The sequence below is a fragment of the Scardinius erythrophthalmus genome, assembly GCF_964197995.2.
Source record: "Scardinius erythrophthalmus genome assembly, chromosome: 3".
NCBI classification, from domain to species: domain Eukaryota; kingdom Metazoa; phylum Chordata; class Actinopteri; order Cypriniformes; family Leuciscidae; genus Scardinius; species Scardinius erythrophthalmus.
This window is the reverse complement of record NC_138223.1, coordinates 58,521,411-58,542,336: the sequence shown is the minus strand read 5'-3', so window position 1 is coordinate 58,542,336 and position 20,926 is coordinate 58,521,411. Positions and strand designations below refer to the sequence as shown.

Genomic DNA, 20,926 nt, shown 5'->3' with positions numbered 1-20,926 from the left:
CCCGGTGGGCCGCTTCACTTTTGGGCCGGTCGAGGAATTTTTTTTTATTATTTTTTTTACATTTCAATGTCACATTAGTTACATTAGGATACACACGTTCCGCATTCTGCCACCACAGCGCGCAACTCAGCATGGGTTGTACCATGTGAGGGAGTTCTCCCCTCCCCTCCTATAGAAATGGTTGGGTCCATAGCCCGTCTTTTCAAAACGTTTTCTCAGGGAGGCTACCGCGGCTCCGCCGGCGCCTGCCGATAGCTGGGCCGGCCGTAACGGTACGCGTCAGGGAGGATGGATGGGAGGAAGAGGCCAGGAGGTAAGCTATGGAAGCTTTGTTTCCGCCACAGAATAAAACATTTTAAAAGATAATTGCGACTTTTTATCTCGAGTTTACATCTGGCAATTCTGAATTTTTTTCTCAGAATTGCGAGATATAAAGTCAGAATTGCCTGAAATAAAGTCGCAATTGCGTGTTAAAAAGTCAGAATTGTGAGATATTAAGTCAGAATTGCCTGAAATAAAGTTGCAATTGCGTGTTATAAAGAATAGTGAGATATAGAGTCAGAATTGCGTGATATAAAGTCGCAATTGCTTCTTATAAAGTCAGAATTGCAAGATGTAAAATCAGAACGGCCTGAAATAAAGTCGCAATTGCTTATAAAGTCAGAACTGCAAGATATAGAGTCAGAATTGTGTGATATCAAGTCATAAAACGTGTTATAAAGTCACAATTGCGAAATATAAAGTCAGAATTGTGTGATATAAAGTCGCAATTGCTTATAAAGTCAGAACTGCCAGATATAGAGTCAGAATTGTGTGATATAAAATCATAAAACGTGTTATAAAGTCAGAATTGCAAATTATAAAGTCAGAATTGTGTGAAATAAAGTCGCAATTGCTTATAAAGTCAGAACTGCAAGATATAAAGTCAGAATTGTGTGATATAAAGTAGCAATTGCGTGTTATAAAGTCAGAATTGCGAAATATAAAGTCAGAATTGCGAAATATAACGTCAGAATTGTGTGAAAAAGTTGCAATTGCTTCTTATAAAGTCTAAGTGAATTATTATTTAACCTTTACATTATTTGTTAACCCATGGTATTAATACTAACTACACAATAGTACGAGCTGAACTGTTGCTTCATTTATCCAATTTTAAAAAAGTGCTAATTTGGAATTCCACCATGGAAAAAGTGGGCCGGTCTTGGGCCTGAAACTCCCGGGCTGAAAAGTGGCCCCACTCCGGCCCTGCTTGCACATCTAATTAATGGGCAAAGTTTTACGACTTTTTTTCTTACCTTTCTTTCTTTGCCTATTCCATGAGTGGTAGGCGCAATGACTGGCTGTTTTAAAATATAGCTAATATCGAAACAAAATAACCCAGCTCATAACTTGCAGGTTTGCTTAGTGGCAAACTTTTTTCATTTGATTGCTTCAGCCGCCACCCGCCCGAAATTAATTAAAATATTATTTTTCGTCACGTCATCCGCCCGATCCGCGGTTTATCCGCATCTCTTGTGTGTGTGTGTGTGTGTGTGTCTGTGAGTTGTCTCGGTCTTCCCTCATGCAGTTTAATTGGTTGACATCGCGTGTATGATTGACAGGAACAGAATGTAAGGCTGATCAGACAGTCAAAACGAATGTGTTAGGCCTAGGCTATATAATTATTATTTTTTTGTTGTTCTTTGAATTAGTCAATTATTTTAAATAAAATTAAAATTATTCATTATTTCATTATTACATAATGATTTAATTTCTATAGGCTAGCCTATATTTTTTAGCAGACTTTTTTTTTCCTGTCCTGGACTCGGTCTTGACTCGGACTCGAACCTTTTTGGACTCGGTCTTGACTCGGACTCGAACCTCTTTGGACTCGGTCTTGACTTGGACTCGACTAGACCTGGTCTTGGACTTGTCTTGGACTCGACAAAGGTGGTCTTGACTACAGCCCTACCATACATATCTACGTTTGACCAGATATCCACAAACACAGTAGGCCTAACAGTAAACATGGGTCTAAATATTATAATATTCCCCATATATCTAGCAACAGTTCAACTGCAATGTGACATTTATGCAACAATAACAAACTAATATGTAAAAATTTCTTACCTTAAATCTTTCTTGTCTTCAAATCGCGTTCTTCTTCTTCTGAAGTAGCCTAAATCCAATGAAAGCTCTGGCGCGTCTTTCAAACTCAACGAAAAGTGAAGTGAAGTGTTTTGGTGTTTTGTTGTTGAGGTAACGAGCGCGTTCGAGTTCCATGTGGAGATTTGCATGTGAATATTTTTTGCGTGAGTGGGCGTGGCCAAATTAACTGTAATGAGCAAGCATTTGAGAAGCTGGACATCTTGTTGGTTTTATACAAATTACTTAAACAGAAAATATTGGTTTTCGTTTTGAACCCGATCATTTAAAAGTACACACTTAAATGTTTATGAAGGTGTATGGCTTATAAATGTGTGACAAGTATTCGCTGAGTTTTGTTTCAGTTTATAGACGTGCTCAAGAAAAAAAAGTTCACCGCGACGGAGAGGCAGAACGCACACCCTGTCTATTTTCTTTATTTTACAAAAGCACAATGTTTTGATTTGATTGTAAGTGGACACATACAAAAGTAGAAATATCACAGATAATTTTTATATTTTTCTTTTTTCTGTATGACCATAAATGACGGAGTAATTTAAGTTTATAGTGCTACAATGTGGAGAAAATCCAGCAAAACGCGCCGGCGCGTTTGCCGACCTCAGAGGGTTAAGGAGGAAGGGGGCTGGAATGTTGTGGGCTCGAGTTGTGTCACTCTGAACCAATCATTCTTTTCCAAGCTATCTCACATTGACAAGTTCTTCCTTTAGCTGGGCTCATAAAAGTTCTTAGTTGGGGGTTTTCGTTGGTTAGCGTAGACCAGCTGGAGCCTGATTTTATGGCCCCGGATTGGTGATTTGACCCTGGAATGTGAGGACTCTTGTGTGAGACCTTGGTCTCTGTCTTTCTCTTAACCCTCTGGGGACCAAAAACGCGCCGGCGCGTTTTGCTCGTTTTTTTTTTTTAGCAATGAAAAATAAACACAAAATGCTCTGTTAATTTTGATCTTTAGTTTTCGTGTTATACATCAATCGATCCTGTTCAGTTTTCTATTTTTTTTCTGTATACTCAAAATAAAAATAAAGTGTTTTGCTTTTTGACAAATAAAGAAACTTTAACATGATGCGATTTCTGCCTTCTCTCTATCCGTAAACTCCCATTTGAAACGCGTTCGAAAATAATCTATAACTCCGCGAAAATTCAGTCAAACAGGCAAACAGACCCACGGGCATAAAGCTTGAGATCGCATCTGTTAAATAAAGTCATTTATATAAAAAACAAATATTATCAGCTTCTGTAATCTGTATAAAAAGAGAGCGACTCCAGTCGACCTCATTACGAGCTAATTCACAGTAATGTGACACGCCCACGGAGAGCGCGTGCTATTCAAACGCAAATTCTGAGAACTATTGAAGATCTGTGAAACGCCCACATCAGCTGTAAACAAAGCGCGTCGCGATCGAGTGAGGCATAATATAGCCTACCTTATGGAGAAAAGATTCCTCAGAACAGTGCTGATATGAGGAGCAATATATCCTGATATGAGGAGCAGATCCCGCTGAGGAGTGAGGTAGGCTGTTTTCTTTTCTCACGTGTGGAATAACGTTATGGAATAACGTTAGTGTAGGCCTATGCAAACCGCAAAAAGATGAATCGCATTTCTATAATATGACTCGCCTTTCTGTGAGATGAATGAAGGGTACATATTTGTAAAGACTGTTTAGCCTAAATATAAATCGCGCGTCTGTGTGTGAAAGAATAAACTGCTTTGCTATAGCCTACTGAGATGAGTAAAAATCGACTGGAATATGTTGAAATAAAATGTATTTGTACAAGCAACGTATTAAACTGCAAATTAGCATTTATATGCCCTAATATTTCATAAAAACAACGCTACAGTCAGTCACTTGTTGACTAGATTTGGGTACAGTTTTTAGGCTACTGTAAAATATACTGCCACATAAAATAAGCTTTTGTTTAGCAATTTCTGCTCATATCTAACGTTTTATATATATATATATATATATATATATATATATATATGTCAAAAATAAAGTCATAGACTAAGATGTTAGATGTTCCAATGCGGCTATATTCAAACTAATGAATACATATGATAAAATGTAGGCCTATAATCTTTTTTTCTTTTTCTTTTTTACAAAGAAAGAGTACACTTGAAATATTGTTGAAATTGTAATTATTGTTGTAATTGTAACATTTTTAATAAAATAGCAAAACATATTTACAAGAGAGATGTAAGCAAAATCTTAAATGGTCAATATAAGTCTTCTTCTAAATACATCCTTTGTCCTTGTATTGTGGCTCAGTCAGTGTCACACCTGAAAGGATTGCTCATTAGGCAGAGTCATTATGCAGAGTGGGTGTGAACTACTCCTCCCCCTCGCATATTGGCTTTCCAAGCAAAACCTGTTTTACACCATTTAAATCAATGTATTTTTTTTTTGTGAACGATAAAGCAAGACTATTTTCATATAATTTTGAAGCTAGAACTCAAAGGGACCACATCCATTGGTCAAAAGTCTTGTGGACACATATTTAATATGTGTTTTGTGGTCTTAATTCAGCAACTTTCATTTTTATTTTTTCCAATAACCACGCATAAACATTATTCTCTTAAAAATACAAACATCTACATACAAGTTGCTTGCATATTATGGTAGCCCTGTTTGTGCTATATAGAGTGAATTTACACCTTTGTCATTAACATGTTTATAAATAACTGAAAAAAGCACAAATGTCAAGGCATGTCAGAACTTCTCAAGGGCCCCAAAAACACCTTGGTCCCCAGAGGGTTAAACAGTCAGCGTTTTGTCAACAAAGCTTAGTATTGACCAGCTATTTGGTTAGTGTTGGGGGTGTAATTAGTCAGGCTGGTCGGCGCCTGGATCCCGTGACAAGATGGATGAGGATAGAAGTCCTGACCAAATCTTGAATTAATATTCTGTTTGAATTAATATTCTGGAAGAAGATTATTTTGTGGTTGGTTTTCTACGCATTGTCGTTACAGTCTGTCTGAGATTATAACGCTGCATGTACAATTGTATGTTCAAACTTACAAACTTCAGCACTCGTATATATTCCAAACACTGCAAAATATTCCAACATGCTTCCCTGTAGAACAACAACCAAGGTAAGTCACCAAATCAGAGATGAGGAAGTGTGTAAGAATGAAAGATTCTGATCGCCTGAAGTCCTGAGATTATATTCAACGTTCAACATTCGAATGAAATTGATTTGAAATGTCATGTTTGAGTGTTTCCATGGTCGTTCACCTAGTAAATCCTCTTCCAGTAAAACTGACTCATGCATGTTTGACTTCTTTAGGTCACAGACTTGTGTGGGTCTAACTCAGTTAATCTGTGATCTTTTATTTGTGTGGTTTGAGTATTTATGGACAGCTGGTAAATTTGTTATTGAGGAACAATTGTTAATGTTAATGTTAAGATTATTTGTGATTAAGTGGGCTGTATTTAGGAACATTTATCTGTGCATACCAATGGTTTATAAATAACAGGAACTGGGAATTCCCATGCTTTCACATTTTGGTTGATTCTTAAATTTGCAAAAAGAATGTTTTTTAAAACATTGCTTCAAATGGATTTTGACACTGAGGAGGAGCCTGAACATCAGATATTTAAAGGAGCGTTTGTATCGTCTCCAACTGGAAAACACAGACGGTGAGTTGCTGGTTTGCTCTCCAAAGCTTCTCTGGACATTATTCTCTACAAATTGTCTGAGTAAAGAATTTTTTTTTTTTTAAAGAAACAAACATCTCTGTTGTGATCTACTGAGGACAGATTAAGAAGATGGCAGTAAGTTTTTCTGTTTCCTTTTTGTCAGTCAGATTCTTTAAGATGGTTTCCACCTTGATTTCAGACTGATATTCACCTAATTCTCTCTCGTGCAGATGTTATTGTTGGTGGCTCTTATCCCTGTTTTATTGGGCTGTGAGTGCAATCCTGTAGACAAGCCGGTCGACTGTTCTGATGTCTATAAATCAGGAGACTCAGTCAGTGGGATTTTCTCCATCTATCCAGCAGGAGACGTTCCTGTCTGTGTTTACTGTCACATGGTCTCAGATAGGAAAGATGAAGACAACGGAGGATGGACGGTACGAATGTGACTTTAGATCATCAAACACACATCAGAACATACATTATGAATCATATATTCTATATAAACCCATCACAGGTGATTCAGAGGAGAATGGACGGCAGTGTGAATTTCTATCGGCCGTGGAATCAGTACAAGAGAGGATTCGGGGCAACCGAGGGCGAATACTGGCTGGGTAAGATCTCACAGTGTGTGTCCGTTTGTGTGGATGATCATGTGTTCGGTTGAACATGTTCTTCGTGTGTGTGTGTGTGTGTGTGTGTGTGAACAGGACTGGAGAACATGTACCAGCTGACACGTAACAGAAAGTACATGCTGAGAGTGGATCTGGAGGACTTCACTGGAAGGATTGGTTTTGCTCTGTACTCGTCCTTCTCTGTGGGTCCTGAATCTGACGGGTATAAACTGCAGGTTTCAGGGTTCAAGGATGGAGGAGCTGGTAGGACACTTTCATTCACATTCAAGAAATCACACTCAGTTGAGTAAATGTGCACCTGATGTCCTCAATGATGCTCTTCTTCTCCGCAGGCGACTCTTTATCTAGCCATAATGGACAGAAGTTCTCCACCTTTGACAAAGACCAAGACTCCTGGGCGAATAACTGTGCCAAACAGTATCTCGGGGGATTTTGGTACAGAGCCTGTCACAGTACAAACCCCAACGGTGTGTATTTAGGGGGGGAAGATCCCACCCATTACGCCATTGGAGATGTTTGGTACACCTGGAAGAGTAATTACGCTGTTGGTATGAAAACCATCAGCATGAAGATCAAACCTTTGTCTTACGGAGTTTCTTAGAAACAAAACAAAAAAACAAAACAATCAAATTAAGGTTTTGGGTTTCCTTTCCTCTGTTAACTGTGAAACTTAGTAAACCATAAGATATATGGTAACTTGGGATATATGGCTGTTGTTTTGTGTAATCTCATCAATTTATTTTCTTTTTTGTTTTGGTTCACTTTTAAATCTACAACTGAAACAAATCAACAATAAACTTCAAAAAACTCCAGCAATGAAAAGCATTATGTGTTGATGTGGATTTGTTTATCTTCACAATAGACCTCAGAAACAGTAAATGAGGAATTCAGTTCAACTGTTCATAAACTGATTTACTTTCCCTATAAATACAATCCTAAAGAAACAACGTGTACGTTTTTCTTAACACAGATATCCCTGTTTATTTGTCAGCAAAAGTCTTACACCACATTTTGCTGCATCCAGCAGATTTTCCTGGTTTGGAAATGTTTCTTGGTTGTGCAAACGTTAAGGAAACATAAAATTTTATCAAATTGCAAAAATGAAAATGTTACTTTTTAATGTTCTCTGAGCATTCCAAAAAAATTCCTGAAATTAAACATTCCCTGTTACTGTAGCTAGGTGTGTGTATGTGTTTATATAGGCCATACATTTTTTTATTGTATGGAAAGAGAACATCTCAATTTACTTTGAGAAGTAAATTGAGGATCCATACTTGGTGTTCTCCTCTCCCTATGGAGGATCCCTTTACCACTCTACAGATAAAGCGTTGTCGGGAAACTCAATTCGCGTATCTACCCCAAATTGATAAAAATAAAATAAAATTCTGTATCAAAAATTATAAGGAAACACCAGTACTTTGTTTAGGCTTGGTTTGTAGGGAATTACAAACCTGCGTACATATATATATACATATATTCAAATGCACATAACTATAGAACCAATTCTTAATGTGCATGTGAACGCCATCAGCGTTTCTCACAGGTTTGCGTTTAAAGTTTGTGTAGAGAGAATTGTGTGGTGTCGTCTTAGCGGCCCCTAATTTAAGAACAAATGATCGGTGCGACGGAAGCGAATCAATCATAACTAACCTTAGCTAGAAAATAACTTTACTAAAGAACCACTATAAAGCCAAAACAATCTCTGTTACCATAAATTATACGTTTATCTCTGTAAAGCTGCTTTGAAACAATCTACATTGTTAAAAGCGCTATATAAATGAAGATGACTTGACTTTACTTATTTGACGAAGAATTGAAGCAAGATTATACTCTTATTAACACTTAAAGACTACTGTCACTAATAAACAAGTCCTGTAGGGATTCTGTTTTCCATGTGCTCACATATTAGGCTATAGCTTACAGTAATGAATGGATATACATTTTGTACAAACTCTTTTCACAATCCACAGAGAAAGACGAGTACAGAGCAAAACCCTTCCTTCCTTCAAAGTCCTCCAGATCCACTCTCAGCATGTACTTTCTGTTACGTGTCAGCTGGTACATGTACTCCAGCCCTGTTCACACACACACACACACACACACACACACACACACACACACACACACACAAAGAATGTTCAACCAAATCACTGGACATGAACACCAAGTATAGGATAAAGTACAATCAGGCGGTATTTATCACAAAATAAACCCTGACATCTTGATTAGGACTGACCTGAAGTGTAGAGGTCTTTAATCATCCTGAAAGGGCTTATTTTGAGATAATAACGGGCTAACTGTGCTTTAGCCCTTTTATTATATGCCTACTTACCACAGGAGTAAATAATTGCATATGGATTATTTTTAGCCCACTAACACAGTTTTATAGAAAGCAACTTTTAGCCAAGACAGGTGAACAAGTTCAAACTAGACGGAAAGAGTCATACCACTGATTACAAGACTTATCACCACATCAGTGTTGACATTTAATATTGATTCATGTTGAAACGGTTTTAAAATCGTACCTATTCATTAAAATGCTCAAAACAGCTTAAAATAATGAAGACCTCAGACTTCACAGTGTGATACTAAAGACTGAAAACCTCGGTGGATTTACAAACTCCAGATATTCAGATAAAAAAACTACGCATCTTACCCAGCCAGTATTCGCTCTCCACATTCCCGAATCCTCTCTTGTACTCTTTCCACGGCCGATAGAAATTCACACTGCCGTCCATTCTCCTCTGAATCACCTATGATGGGTTTATATAGCATATATGATTCATAATGTATGTTCTGATGTGTGTTTGATGATCTGAAGTGATGTTGTTTGATGTTCGAAACACTTCCTGTTGTCGAATGCGCATGCGTCGCGTCTGAACGCGTTGTTGTCTTTGGAGCTCCATCGATTTGATTTATAATTTTGATAACAAAAAATAGTGGTTTTAATCTTTCCACTCTCTTGGTAAAGAAAACACATTATTACTCAAAATTAATCATAATGAATTTATCGCGTTTTGAAACCAAACTCTTCATATACAACAGATATAGGCTATACAGGAAATGTGGTCATCACTGGTTGTGAAGGCGGTTCATCAATTGCAAACAAGTCATTGCGCAATGTGCCGATCTGAGTCGAAGTCTCACCGCTATTCTGTGATGAAATATGTGCGTTTCTGTCTCCTAGCCGCTTCACTCGCTGTCATCTTGTAGTAAGCTAAATCATACTCAGATGTAGATGACTTATTTTCTCCTTCTCGCTCATATTTTCGTGCGTAATATTGTACTTTGCACAACGCTGCCATTCACCGCATGAACTCTCACGCGAAGATGACAGCGTAGGTTAGGCACAACACGTCAAATCAAGTTTGAAAACAGCCGCATTTTACCGCGCAGTATTTTGATTGATCAATCTATCAATTAGACTAACACATCAAAAATTTCTTATTTTTATTATTTTATTTTAAGCCATCAGAAATCTGAGGCCTAGGCCCACCCAGGCCCCCTCGTGGCTACGCCACTGCTCAGTATAGCAATACAGTTTGCTAAAACATCATCATTCATTCACACAGAGACGCAATTTAAATTTAAACTGTCTTTTTGCGAGCTGTGATAAACAGCGCGCATCTCTGCGGCTGCCGTTCATTCATTCACAGAAACGCGATTAACTTGAGAAGGAAAAAAAACTTACTACATATTCGGATCCTCTCTCCTGCAATACCCGCACTCTGAGGTAGATTTTCCATTATTAATGTTTCTCACAGCGCTGCCCAGGCCCGGATTGGGTAATCGGGAGAATCGGGAGAATTCCCGGTGGGCCGCTTCACTTTTGGGCCGGTCAAGGATTTTTCTTTTTTTTTTTCTTTTCACATTTCAATGTCACGTTAGTAACATTACACGTTCCGCCTTCTGACACTGCAGCGCGCAGCCTCTGCATGGGTTGTACCATGTGAGGGAGTTCTCCCCTCCCCTACTATAGAGTTGGTTGGGTCCACAGCCAGTCTTTTCCAAAACGTTTTAGGTAGGCTACTGCGGCCGCGGGTCCGCGGCATCGCCGGCGCCTACCGCGCCTGGCCGGCCCTACCGTAACGGTACGCGTCAGGGAGGATGGCTGGGAGGAAGAGGCCAGGAGGTATGGAAGCTTGTTTGCGTCACAGAATAAAACGTTTTAAAAGATAATTGCGACTTTTTATCTCACACTTGCGAGTTTACATTTCGGAATACTTCAGAATTGCGTGAAATAAAGTCTCAATTGCGTGTTATAAAGTCAGAATTGCCTGAAATAAAGTCTCAATTGCGTGTTATAAAGTCAGAATTGCCTGAAATAAAGTTGCAATTGCGTGTTAAAGTCAGCATTGTGAGATGGTCAGAATTGCGTGATATTAAGTCTCAATTGTCAGAATTGCGAGATATAACTGTCAGAATTGCCTGAAATAAAGTTGCAATTGCGTGTTATAAAGTCAGCATTGCGAGATGGTCAAAATTGTGAGATATAAAGTCGCAATTGCGTGTTATAAAGTCAGTATTGTGTGAATTAAAGTCGATTGCTTCTTATAGTCAGAAATTGCAAGATATAAAGTCAGAACTGCGTGAAATAAAGTTGCAATTGCTTCTTTTTAAAGTCAGAAATACAGAATTGCGAGATATAGTCTGAATTGTGTGATATAAAATCGCAATTGCTTCTTATAAAGTCTAAGTGAATTATTATTTAACCTTTACATTATTTGTTGAACTATGGTATTAATACCAACTACACAATAGTAACAACTGAACTGTTGCTTCATTTATCCAAATTGGAAAAAGTGCTAATTTGGAATTCCACCGTGGAAAAAGTGGGCCGGTCTTGGGCATGAACTCCAGGGCTGAAAAGTGGCCCCACTCCGGCCCTGGCGCTGCCAGATGGTGTAAACACGTAGGCTACAATGATCTGAATAAACTTGTTTTCTCGAGCTGAGATGGGGGCGTTCACAGGTTTGCTTGGATTGCCTCAGTAGTTTGCGTTTGAATAGCACGCGCTCTCCGTGGGCGGAGTCACATTACCTTTGAATTAGCTCTAATGAGCTCGACTGGGATCGCTCTCTTTTAATACAGATTTCACAAGATGAGAATATTTGTTTTTTATATAAATTACCTCATTTAAAAGCATATAATTCAAGCTTCATGTCTGTGTATCTGTATGTCTGTTTGACTGAGTATTCGCTGAGTTACAGTTCATTTTCGGACGCGTTTCAGAATGGTCTTCACTGAGAGAGAGAAGGCAGAACTCGCATCACGTTTATTTTTCTTTATTTGGCAAAAAGCACAACACTTTGTTTTTATTGTGAGTATACACAAAAATAATACACATTTAACAGAATCGATTGATGTATGAAACTTGCTTGTAATATCAAAGTCCACAGAGCAAAATGAATTTCTTTTGAACTGAACTGAAAAAAAGCGAGCTGGTATCGCCGGCGATACCGTCGACCCCAGGGGGTTAAGCAGAGAGAACAGAGGCCAGTTTAGACATGATTTCTAATTAAAAGAAGATCAAAACCTATTACACAGATATCATTCAAGCCATCTTTTGAATCTCGGGCATACGATCATACTGATATGAAACACAACCCACTTTCATTCAAACATCTAATAATTATAACAATTGCATGAATTATATGGGATTAAAGCATATTAAATGGACACATATATCGTAGAAACACATAGAATGATGTATGATGCTTTGATGTATGATGTAAAGAGTCCATTGAAAATTGTTCTTGAATGAGTTTTACGCATACTGTAGGAAGAATCTCAGAAGAGAATTGGTTTGTTCGTTCAGAAATCCTTAACCCTCTGAGGTCTGAGCTGTTTTCTGGGCCCTGGAGGTGTTCTGACATGCTCTGACATTTCTGGTTATTTCTGTTACTTGTGACATTTTCATGGCTAAAGTCTAATTACACTGTATTCAGCACAAACTCTGCTACAATAATATATCAACAGCATGTATGTAAAAGTTTGCAGTTTTGAGACATTTATGCGTGGTTTGTGAAAATACAAAAAAAATTCTCACTGAAATAAGGTCATGAAACCCCTACTAATTATTTCTTTACAAGACTTTTGAAAATTGTATCACGTAGCCTAGAATATTTGCTCTAAAACTATGTGAAAATCACCCTGACTGCTCATTCAGAGAAGACAATATATTGATTTAAAATTTTTACGACGTGTTTTGTATGAATAAGCCTTATTCGACAGCTCATTAATATGTATGGCTTTTCTCACCTGAGAAAGACAAAGACACTCCCCTAACGGCCCTATTAGGAGCTATAAGGGCCCCTATCATTCTGAGCAACCTTGCACAATACTGTAAATGAGGAGATTTAAAAAAGAATGGCTTTTAGATTGTTTGGATTTATTTACACAACATAATCCAAATAGACACAACAAATGGCAAAAAAGCACTTATTGAAAGACAGAGACCTTTGTGCCATTCCTAAAAACATTGTAAAATACCTTTCATTTCCAAGGTGTTTGATTTTCACTTTACCATGTTCATGTTCCAGAGACTCATGTGAATGTTGAAGTCGGCAGGACTCAGTGGCATCTGGGCCCTGAAAAAAAAGTGAACATACTGATATCAAGAGAAAGGCCTGCAAGATTTTGCAAATAAATATTAGATTTTTCTGGTTAAAATTGCTTTTTAAAATTCACAAAATACAAACACACACACACACACACAAATGTTTCCAACAATATATAATATAATGAACACCAGGTTTGTTGTGCCTTGTAGGCATAAGCTATGCGCAGTGCTGGGTAAAATAATAATAACAATAGATAGCAGTATAAATCTTACAAAATATTTCAGTAACAACCAAGCTAGAGAAAAATATATTGATTATCATGTTACTTCAAATGTTTCCAATCGTTATGATGATATGAAACGAGATAATAGTAAAAACATGAAGCCGTTTGGTGTGTTTTGCTTTTCAAATTTTCAAATGATACATTCAAACGCGATTGCGCTGCAAAATCTGATACATTCAAACGCGATCGCGCTCACATATAAATCATTATGGTTACCATACATATCTACGTTTGACCAGATATCCACAAACACAGTAGGCCTAACAGTAAACATGGGTCTAAATATTATAATATTCCCCATATATCTAGCAACAGTTCAACTGCAATGTGACATTTATGCAACAATAACAAACTAATATGTAAAAATTTCTTACCTTAAATCTTTCTTGTCTTCAAATCGCGTTCTTCTTCTTCTGAAGTAGCCTAAATCCAATGAAAGCTCTGGCGCGTCTTTCAAACTCAACGAAAAGTGAAGTGAAGTGTTTTGGTGTTTTGTTGTTGAGGTAACGAGCGCGTTCGAGTTCCATGTGGAGATTTGCATGTGAATATTTTTTGCGTGAGTGGGCGTGGCCAAATTAACTGTAATGAGCAAGCATTTGAGAAGCTGGACATCTTGTTGGTTTTATACAAATGACTTAAACAGAAAATATTGGTTTTCGTTTTGAACCCGATCATTTAAAAGTACACACTTAAATGTTTATGAAGGTGTATGGCTTATAAATGTGTGACAAGTATTCGCTGAGTTTTGTTTCAGTTTATAGACGTGCTCAAGAAAAAAAAGTTCACCGCGACGGAGAGGCAGAACGCACACCCTGTCTATTTTCTTTATTTTACAAAAGCACAATGTTTTGATTTGATTGTAAGTGGACACATACAAAAGTAGAAATATCACAGATAATTTTTATATTTTTCTTTTTTCTGTATGACCATAAATGACGGAGTAATTTAAGTTTATAGTGCTACAATGTGGAGAAAATCCAGCAAAACGCGCCGGCGCGTTTGCCGACCTCAGAGGGTTAAGGAGGAAGGGGGCTGGAATGTTGTGGGCTCGAGTTGTGTCACTCTGAACCAATCATTCTTTTCCAAGCTATCTCACATTGACAAGTTCTTCCTTTAGCTGGGCTCATAAAAGTTCTTAGTTGGGGGTTTTCGTTGGTTAGCGTAGACCAGCTGGAGCCTGATTTTATGGCCCCGGATTGGTGATTTGACCCTGGAATGTGAGGACTCTTGTGTGAGACCTTGGTCTCTGTCTTTCTCTTAAACAGTCAGCGTTTTGTCAACAAAGCTTAGTATTGACCAGCTATTTGGTTAGTGTTGGGGGTGTAATTAGTCAGGCTGGTCGGCGCCTGGATCCCGTGACAAGATGGATGAGGATAGAAGTCCTGACCAAATCTTGAATTAATATTCTGTTTGAATTAATATTCTGGAAGAAGATTATTTTGTGGTTGGTTTTCTACGCATTGTCGTTACAGTCTGTCTGAGATTATAACGCTGCATGTACAATTGTATGTTCAAACTTACAAACTTCAGCACTCGTATATATTCCAAACACTGCAAAATATTCCAACATGCTTCCCTGTAGAACAACAACCAAGGTAAGTCACCAAATCAGAGATGAGGAAGTGTGTAAGAATGAAAGATTCTGATCGCCTGAAGTCCTGAGATTATATTCAACGTTCAACATTCGAATGAAATTGATTTGAAATGTCATGTTTGAGTGTTTCCATGGTCGTTCACCTAGTAAATCCTCTTCCAGTAAAACTGACTCATGCATGTTTGACTTCTTTAGGTCACAGACTTGTGTGGGTCTAACTCAGTTAATCTGTGATCTTTTATTTGTGTGGTTTGAGTATTTATGGACAGCTGGTAAATTTGTTATTGAGGAACAATTGTTAATGTTAATGTTAAGATTATTTGTGATTAAGTGGGCTGTATTTAGGAACATTTATCTGTGCATACCAATGGTTTATAAATAACAGGAACTGGGAATTCCCATGCTTTCACATTTTGGTTGATTCTTAAATTTGCAAAAAGAATGTTTTTTAAAACATTGCTTCAAATGGATTTTGACACTGAGGAGGAGCCTGAACATCAGATATTTAAAGGAGCGTTTGTATCGTCTCCAACTGGAAAACACAGACGGTGAGTTGCTGGTTTGCTCTCCAAAGCTTCTCTGGACATTATTCTCTACAAATTGTCTGAGTAAAGAATTTTTTTTTTTTAAAGAAACAAACATCTCTGTTGTGATCTACTGAGGACAGATTAAGAAGATGGCAGTAAGTTTTTCTGTTTCCTTTTTGTCAGTCAGATTCTTTAAGATGGTTTCCACCTTGATTTCAGACTGATATTCACCTAATTCTCTCTCGTGCAGATGTTATTGTTGGTGGCTCTTATCCCTGTTTTATTGGGCTGTGAGTGCAATCCTGTAGACAAGCCGGTCGACTGTTCTGATGTCTATAAATCAGGAGACTCAGTCAGTGGGATTTTCTCCATCTATCCAGCAGGAGACGTTCCTGTCTGTGTTTACTGTCACATGGTCTCAGATAGGAAAGATGAAGACAACGGAGGATGGACGGTACGAATGTGACTTTAGATCATCAAACACACATCAGAACATACATTATGAATCATATATTCTATATAAACCCATCACAGGTGATTCAGAGGAGAATGGACGGCAGTGTGAATTTCTATCGGCCGTGGAATCAGTACAAGAGAGGATTCGGGGCAACCGAGGGCGAATACTGGCTGGGTAAGATCTCACAGTGTGTGTCCGTTTGTGTGGATGATCATGTGTTTGGTTGAACATGTTCTTCGTGTGTGTGTGTGTGTGTGAACAGGACTGGAGAACATGTACCAGCTGACACGTAACAGAAAGTACATGCTGAGAGTGGATCTGGAGGACTTCACTGGAAGGATTGGTTTTGCTCTGTACTCGTCCTTCTCTGTGGGTCCTGAATCTGACGGGTATAAACTGCAGGTTTCAGGGTTCAAGGATGGAGGAGCTGGTAGGACACTTTCATTCACATTCAAGAAATCACACTCAGTTGAGTAAATGTGCACCTGATGTCCTCAATGATGCTCTTCTTCTCCGCAGGCGACTCTTTATCTAGCCATAATGGACAGAAGTTCTCCACCTTTGACAAAGACCAAGACACCTGGGCGAATAACTGTGCCAAACAGTATCTCGGGGGATTTTGGTACAGAGCCTGTCACAGTACAAACCCCAACGGTGTGTATTTAGGGGGGGAAGATCCCACCCATTTCGCCATTGGAGATGTTTGGTACACCTGGAAGAGTAATTACGCTGTTGGTATGAAAACCATCAGCATGAAGATCAGACCTTTGTCTTACGGAGTTTCTTAGAAACAAAACAAAAAAACAAAACAATCAAATTAAGGTTTTGGGTTTCCTTTCCTCTGTTAACTGTGAAACTTAGTAAACGATAAGATATATGGTAACTTGGGATATATGGCTGTTGTTTTGTGTAATCTCATCAATTTATTTTCTTTTTTGTTTTGGTTCACTTTTAAATCTACAACTGAAACAAATCAACAATAAACTTCAAAAAACTCCAATGAAAAGCATTATGTGTTGATGTGGATTTGTTTATCTTCACAATAGACCTCAGAAACAGTAAATGAGGAATTCAGTTAAACTGTTCATAAACTGATTTACTTTCCCTATAAATACAATCCTAAAGAAACAACGTGTACGTTTTTCTTAACACAGATATCCCTGTTTATTTGTCAGCAAAAGTCTTACACCACATTTTGCTGCATCCAGCGGATGTTCACCGAAAAAAGTGAACATACTGATATCAAGAGAAAGGCCTGCAAGATTTTGCAAATAAATATTAGATTTTTCTGGTTAAAATTGTTTTTTAAAATTCACAAAATACAAACACACACACACACACACACACAAATGTTTCCAACAATATATAATATAATGAACACCAGGTTTGTTGTGCCTTGTAGGCATAAGCTATGCGCAGTGCTGGGTAAAATAATAATAACAATAGATAGCAGTATAAATCTTCCAAAATATTTCAGTAACAACCAAGCTAGAGAAAAATATATTGATTATCATGTTACTTCAAATGTTTCCATTCGTTGTGATGATATGAAATGAGATAATAGTAAAAACATGAAGCCGTTTGGTGTGTTTTGCTTTTCAAATTTTCAAATGATACATTCAAACGCGATTGCGCTGCAAAATCTGATACATTCAAACGCGATCGCGCTGCAAAATCTGATACATTCAAACGCGATCGCGCTCACATATAAATCATTATGGTTACCATACATATCTACGTTTGACCAGATATCCACAAACACAGTAGGCCTAACAGTAAACATGGGTCTAAATATTATAATATTCCCCATATATCTAGCAACAGTTCAACTGCAATGTGACATTTATGCAACAATAACAAACTAATATGTAAAAATTTCTTACCTTAAATCTTTCTTGTCTTCAAATCGCGTTCTTCTTCTTCTGAAGTAGCCTAAATCCTATGAAAGCTCTGGCGCGTCTTTCAAACTCAACGAAAAGTGAAGTGAAGTGTTTTGGTGTTTTGTTGTTGAGGTAACGAGCGCGTTCGAGTTCCATGTGGAGATTTGCATGTGAATATTTTTTGCGTGAGTGGGCGTGGCCAAATTAACTGTAATGAGCAAGCATTTGAGAAGCTGGACATCTTGTTGGTTTTATACAAATTACTTAAACAGAAAATATTGGTTTTCGTTTTGAACCCGATCATTTAAAAGTACACACTTAAATGTTTATGAAGGTGTATGGCTTATAAATGTGTGACAAGTATTCGCTGAGTTTTGTTTCAGTTTATAGACGTGCTCAAGAAAAAAAAGTTCACCGCGACGGAGAGGCAGAACGCACACCCTGTCTATTTTCTTTATTTTACAAAAGCACAATGTTTTGATTTGATTGTAAGTGGACACATACAAAAGTAGAAATATAACAGATAATTTTTATATTTTTCTTTTTTCTGTATGACCATAAATGACGGAGTAATTTAAGTTTATAGTGCTACAATGTGGAGAAAATCCAGCAAAACGCGCCGGCGCGTTTGCCGACCTCAGAGGGTTAAGGAGGAAGGGGGCTGGAATGTTGTGGGCTCGAGTTGTGTCACTCTGAACCAATCATTCTTTTCCAAGCTATCTCACATTGACAAGTTCTTCCTTTAGCTGGGCTCATAAAAGTTCTTAGTTGGGGGTTTTCGTTGGTTAGCGTAGACCAGCTGGAGCCTGATTTTATGGCCCCGGATTGGTGATTTGACCCTGGAATGTGAGGACTCTTGTGTGAGACCTTGGTCTCTGTCTTTCTCTTAAACAGTCAGCGTTTTGTCAACAAAGCTTAGTATTGACCAGCTATTTGGTTAGTGTTGGGGGTGTAATTAGTCAGGCTGGTCGGCGCCTGGATCCCGTGACAAGATGGATGAGGATAGAAGTCCTGACCAAATCTTGAATTAATATTCTGTTTGAATTAATATTCTGGAAGAAGATTATTTTGTGGTTGGTTTTCTACGCATTGTCGTTACAGTCTGTCTGAGATTATAACGCTGCATGTACAATTGTATGTTCAAACTTACAAACTTCAGCACTCGTATATATTCCAAACACTGCAAAATATTCCAACATGCTTCCCTGTAGAACAACAACCAAGGTAAGTCACCAAATCAGAGATGAGGAAGTGTGTAAGAATGAAAGATTCTGATCGCCTGAAGTCCTGAGATTATATTCAACGTTCAACATTCGAATGAAATTGATTTGAAATGTCATGTTTGAGTGTTTCCATGGTCGTTCACCTAGTAAATCCTCTTCCAGTAAAACTGACTCATGCATGTTTGACTTCTTTAGGTCACAGACTTGTGTGGGTCTAACTCAGTTAATCTGTGATCTTTTATTTGTGTGGTTTGAGTATTTATGGACAGCTGGTAAATTTGTTATTGAGGAACAATTGTTAATGTTAATGTTAAGATTATTTGTGATTAAGTGGGCTGTATTTAGGAACATTTATCTGTGCATACCAATGGTTTATAAATAACAGGAACTGGGAATTCCCATGCTTTCACATTTTGGTTGATTCTTAAATTTGCAAAAAGAATGTTTTTTAAAACATTGCTTCAAATGGATTTTGACACTGAGGAGGAGCCTGAACATCAGATATTTAAAGGAGCGTTTGTATCGTCTCCAACTGGAAAACACAGACGGTGAGTTGCTGGTTTGCTCTCCAAAGCTTCTCTGGACATTATTCTCTACAAATTGTCTGAGTAAAGAATTCTTTTTTTTAAAGAAACAAACATCTCTGTTGTGATCTACTGAGGACAGATTAAGAAGATGGCAGTAAGTTTTTCTGTTTCCTTTTTGTCAGTCAGATTCTTTAAGATGGTTTCCACCTTGATTTCAGACTGATATTCACCTAATTCTCTCTCGTGCAGATGTTATTGTTGGTGGCTCTTATCCCTGTTTTATTGGGCTGTGAGTGCAATCCTGTAGACAAGCCGGTCGACTGTTCTGATGTCTATAAATCAGGAGACTCAGTCAGTGGGATTTTCTCCATCTATCCAGCAGGAGACGTTCCTGTCTGTGTTTACTGTCACATGGTCTCAGATAGGAAAGATGAAGACAACGGAGGATGGACGGTACGAATGTGACTTTAGATCATCAAACACACATCAGAACATACATTATGAATCATATATTCTATATAAACCCATCACAGGTGATTCAGAGGAGAATGGACGGCAGTGTGAATTTCTATCGGCCGTGGAATCAGTACAAGAGAGGATTCGGGGCAACCGAGGGCGAATACTGGCTGGGTAAGATCTCACAGTGTGTGTCCGTTTGTGTGGATGATCATGTGTTTGGTTGAACATGTTCTTCGTGTGTGTGTGTGTGTGTGAACAGGACTGGAGAACATGTACCAGCTGACACGTAACAGAAAGTACATGCTGAGAGTGGATCTGGAGGACTTCACTGGAAGGATTGGTTTTGCTCTGTACTCGTCCTTCTCTGTGGGTCCTGAATCTGACGGGTATAAACTGCAGGTTTCAGGGTTCAAGGATGGAGGAGCTGGTAGGACACTTTCATTCACATTCAAGAAATCACACTCAGTTGAGTAAATGTGCACCTGATGTCCTCAATGATGCTCTTCTTCTCCGCAGGCGACTCTTTATCTAGCCATAATGGACAGAAGTTCTCCACCTTTGACAAAGACCAAGACACCTGGGCGAATAACTGTGCCAAACAGTATCTCGGGGGATTTTGGTACAGAGCCTGTCACAGTACAAACCCCAACGGTGTGTATTTAGGGGGGGAAGATCCCACCCATTTCGCCATTGGAGATGTTTGGTACACCTGGAAGAGTAATTACGCTGTTGGTATGAAAACCATCAGCATGAAGATCAGACCTTTGTCTTACGGAGTTTCTTAGAAACAAAACAAAAAAACAAAACAATCAAATTAAGGTTTTGGGTTTCCTTTCCTCTGTTAACTGTGAAACTTAGTAAACGATAAGATATATGGTAACTTGGGATATATGGCTGTTGTTTTGTGTAATCTCATCAATTTATTTTCTTTTTTGTTTTGGTTCACTTTTAAATCTACAACTGAAACAAATCAACAATAAACTTCAAAAAACTCCAGCAAT

The 20,926-nt window shown here is 38.1% G+C and overlaps 3 protein-coding genes across 3 annotated transcripts; all 3 read left to right on the top strand.

The window, feature by feature from the left end:
* Nucleotides 1–5,909: 5,909 nt before the first annotated feature.
* On the top strand, nt 5,910–7,013 carry LOC308687990 (microfibril-associated glycoprotein 4-like; the record flags this gene model as incomplete). The annotated part of the gene is made up of 5 exons (XM_081360806.1): nt 5,910–5,915; nt 6,011–6,214; nt 6,295–6,391; nt 6,488–6,655; nt 6,745–7,013. 5 exons carry the CDS (start codon nt 5,910–5,912, stop codon nt 7,011–7,013), a joined length of 744 nt encoding a protein of 247 aa, XP_081216932.1.
* Nucleotides 7,014–15,528: 8,515 nt separating this feature from the next.
* LOC308687989 (microfibril-associated glycoprotein 4-like) lies at nt 15,529–16,624 on the top strand (the record flags this gene model as incomplete). Its single annotated transcript, XM_081360805.1, has 5 exons — nt 15,529–15,534; nt 15,630–15,833; nt 15,914–16,010; nt 16,099–16,266; nt 16,356–16,624. 5 exons carry the CDS (start codon nt 15,529–15,531, stop codon nt 16,622–16,624), a joined length of 744 nt encoding a protein of 247 aa, XP_081216931.1.
* Nucleotides 16,625–19,614: 2,990 nt separating this feature from the next.
* On the top strand, nt 19,615–20,710 carry LOC308687988 (microfibril-associated glycoprotein 4-like; the record flags this gene model as incomplete). The annotated part of the gene is made up of 5 exons (XM_081360804.1): nt 19,615–19,620; nt 19,716–19,919; nt 20,000–20,096; nt 20,185–20,352; nt 20,442–20,710. The coding sequence occupies 5 exons, from the start codon at nt 19,615–19,617 to the stop codon at nt 20,708–20,710; spliced, it is 744 nt and encodes a 247-aa protein (XP_081216930.1).
* Nucleotides 20,711–20,926: the final 216 nt, after the last annotated feature.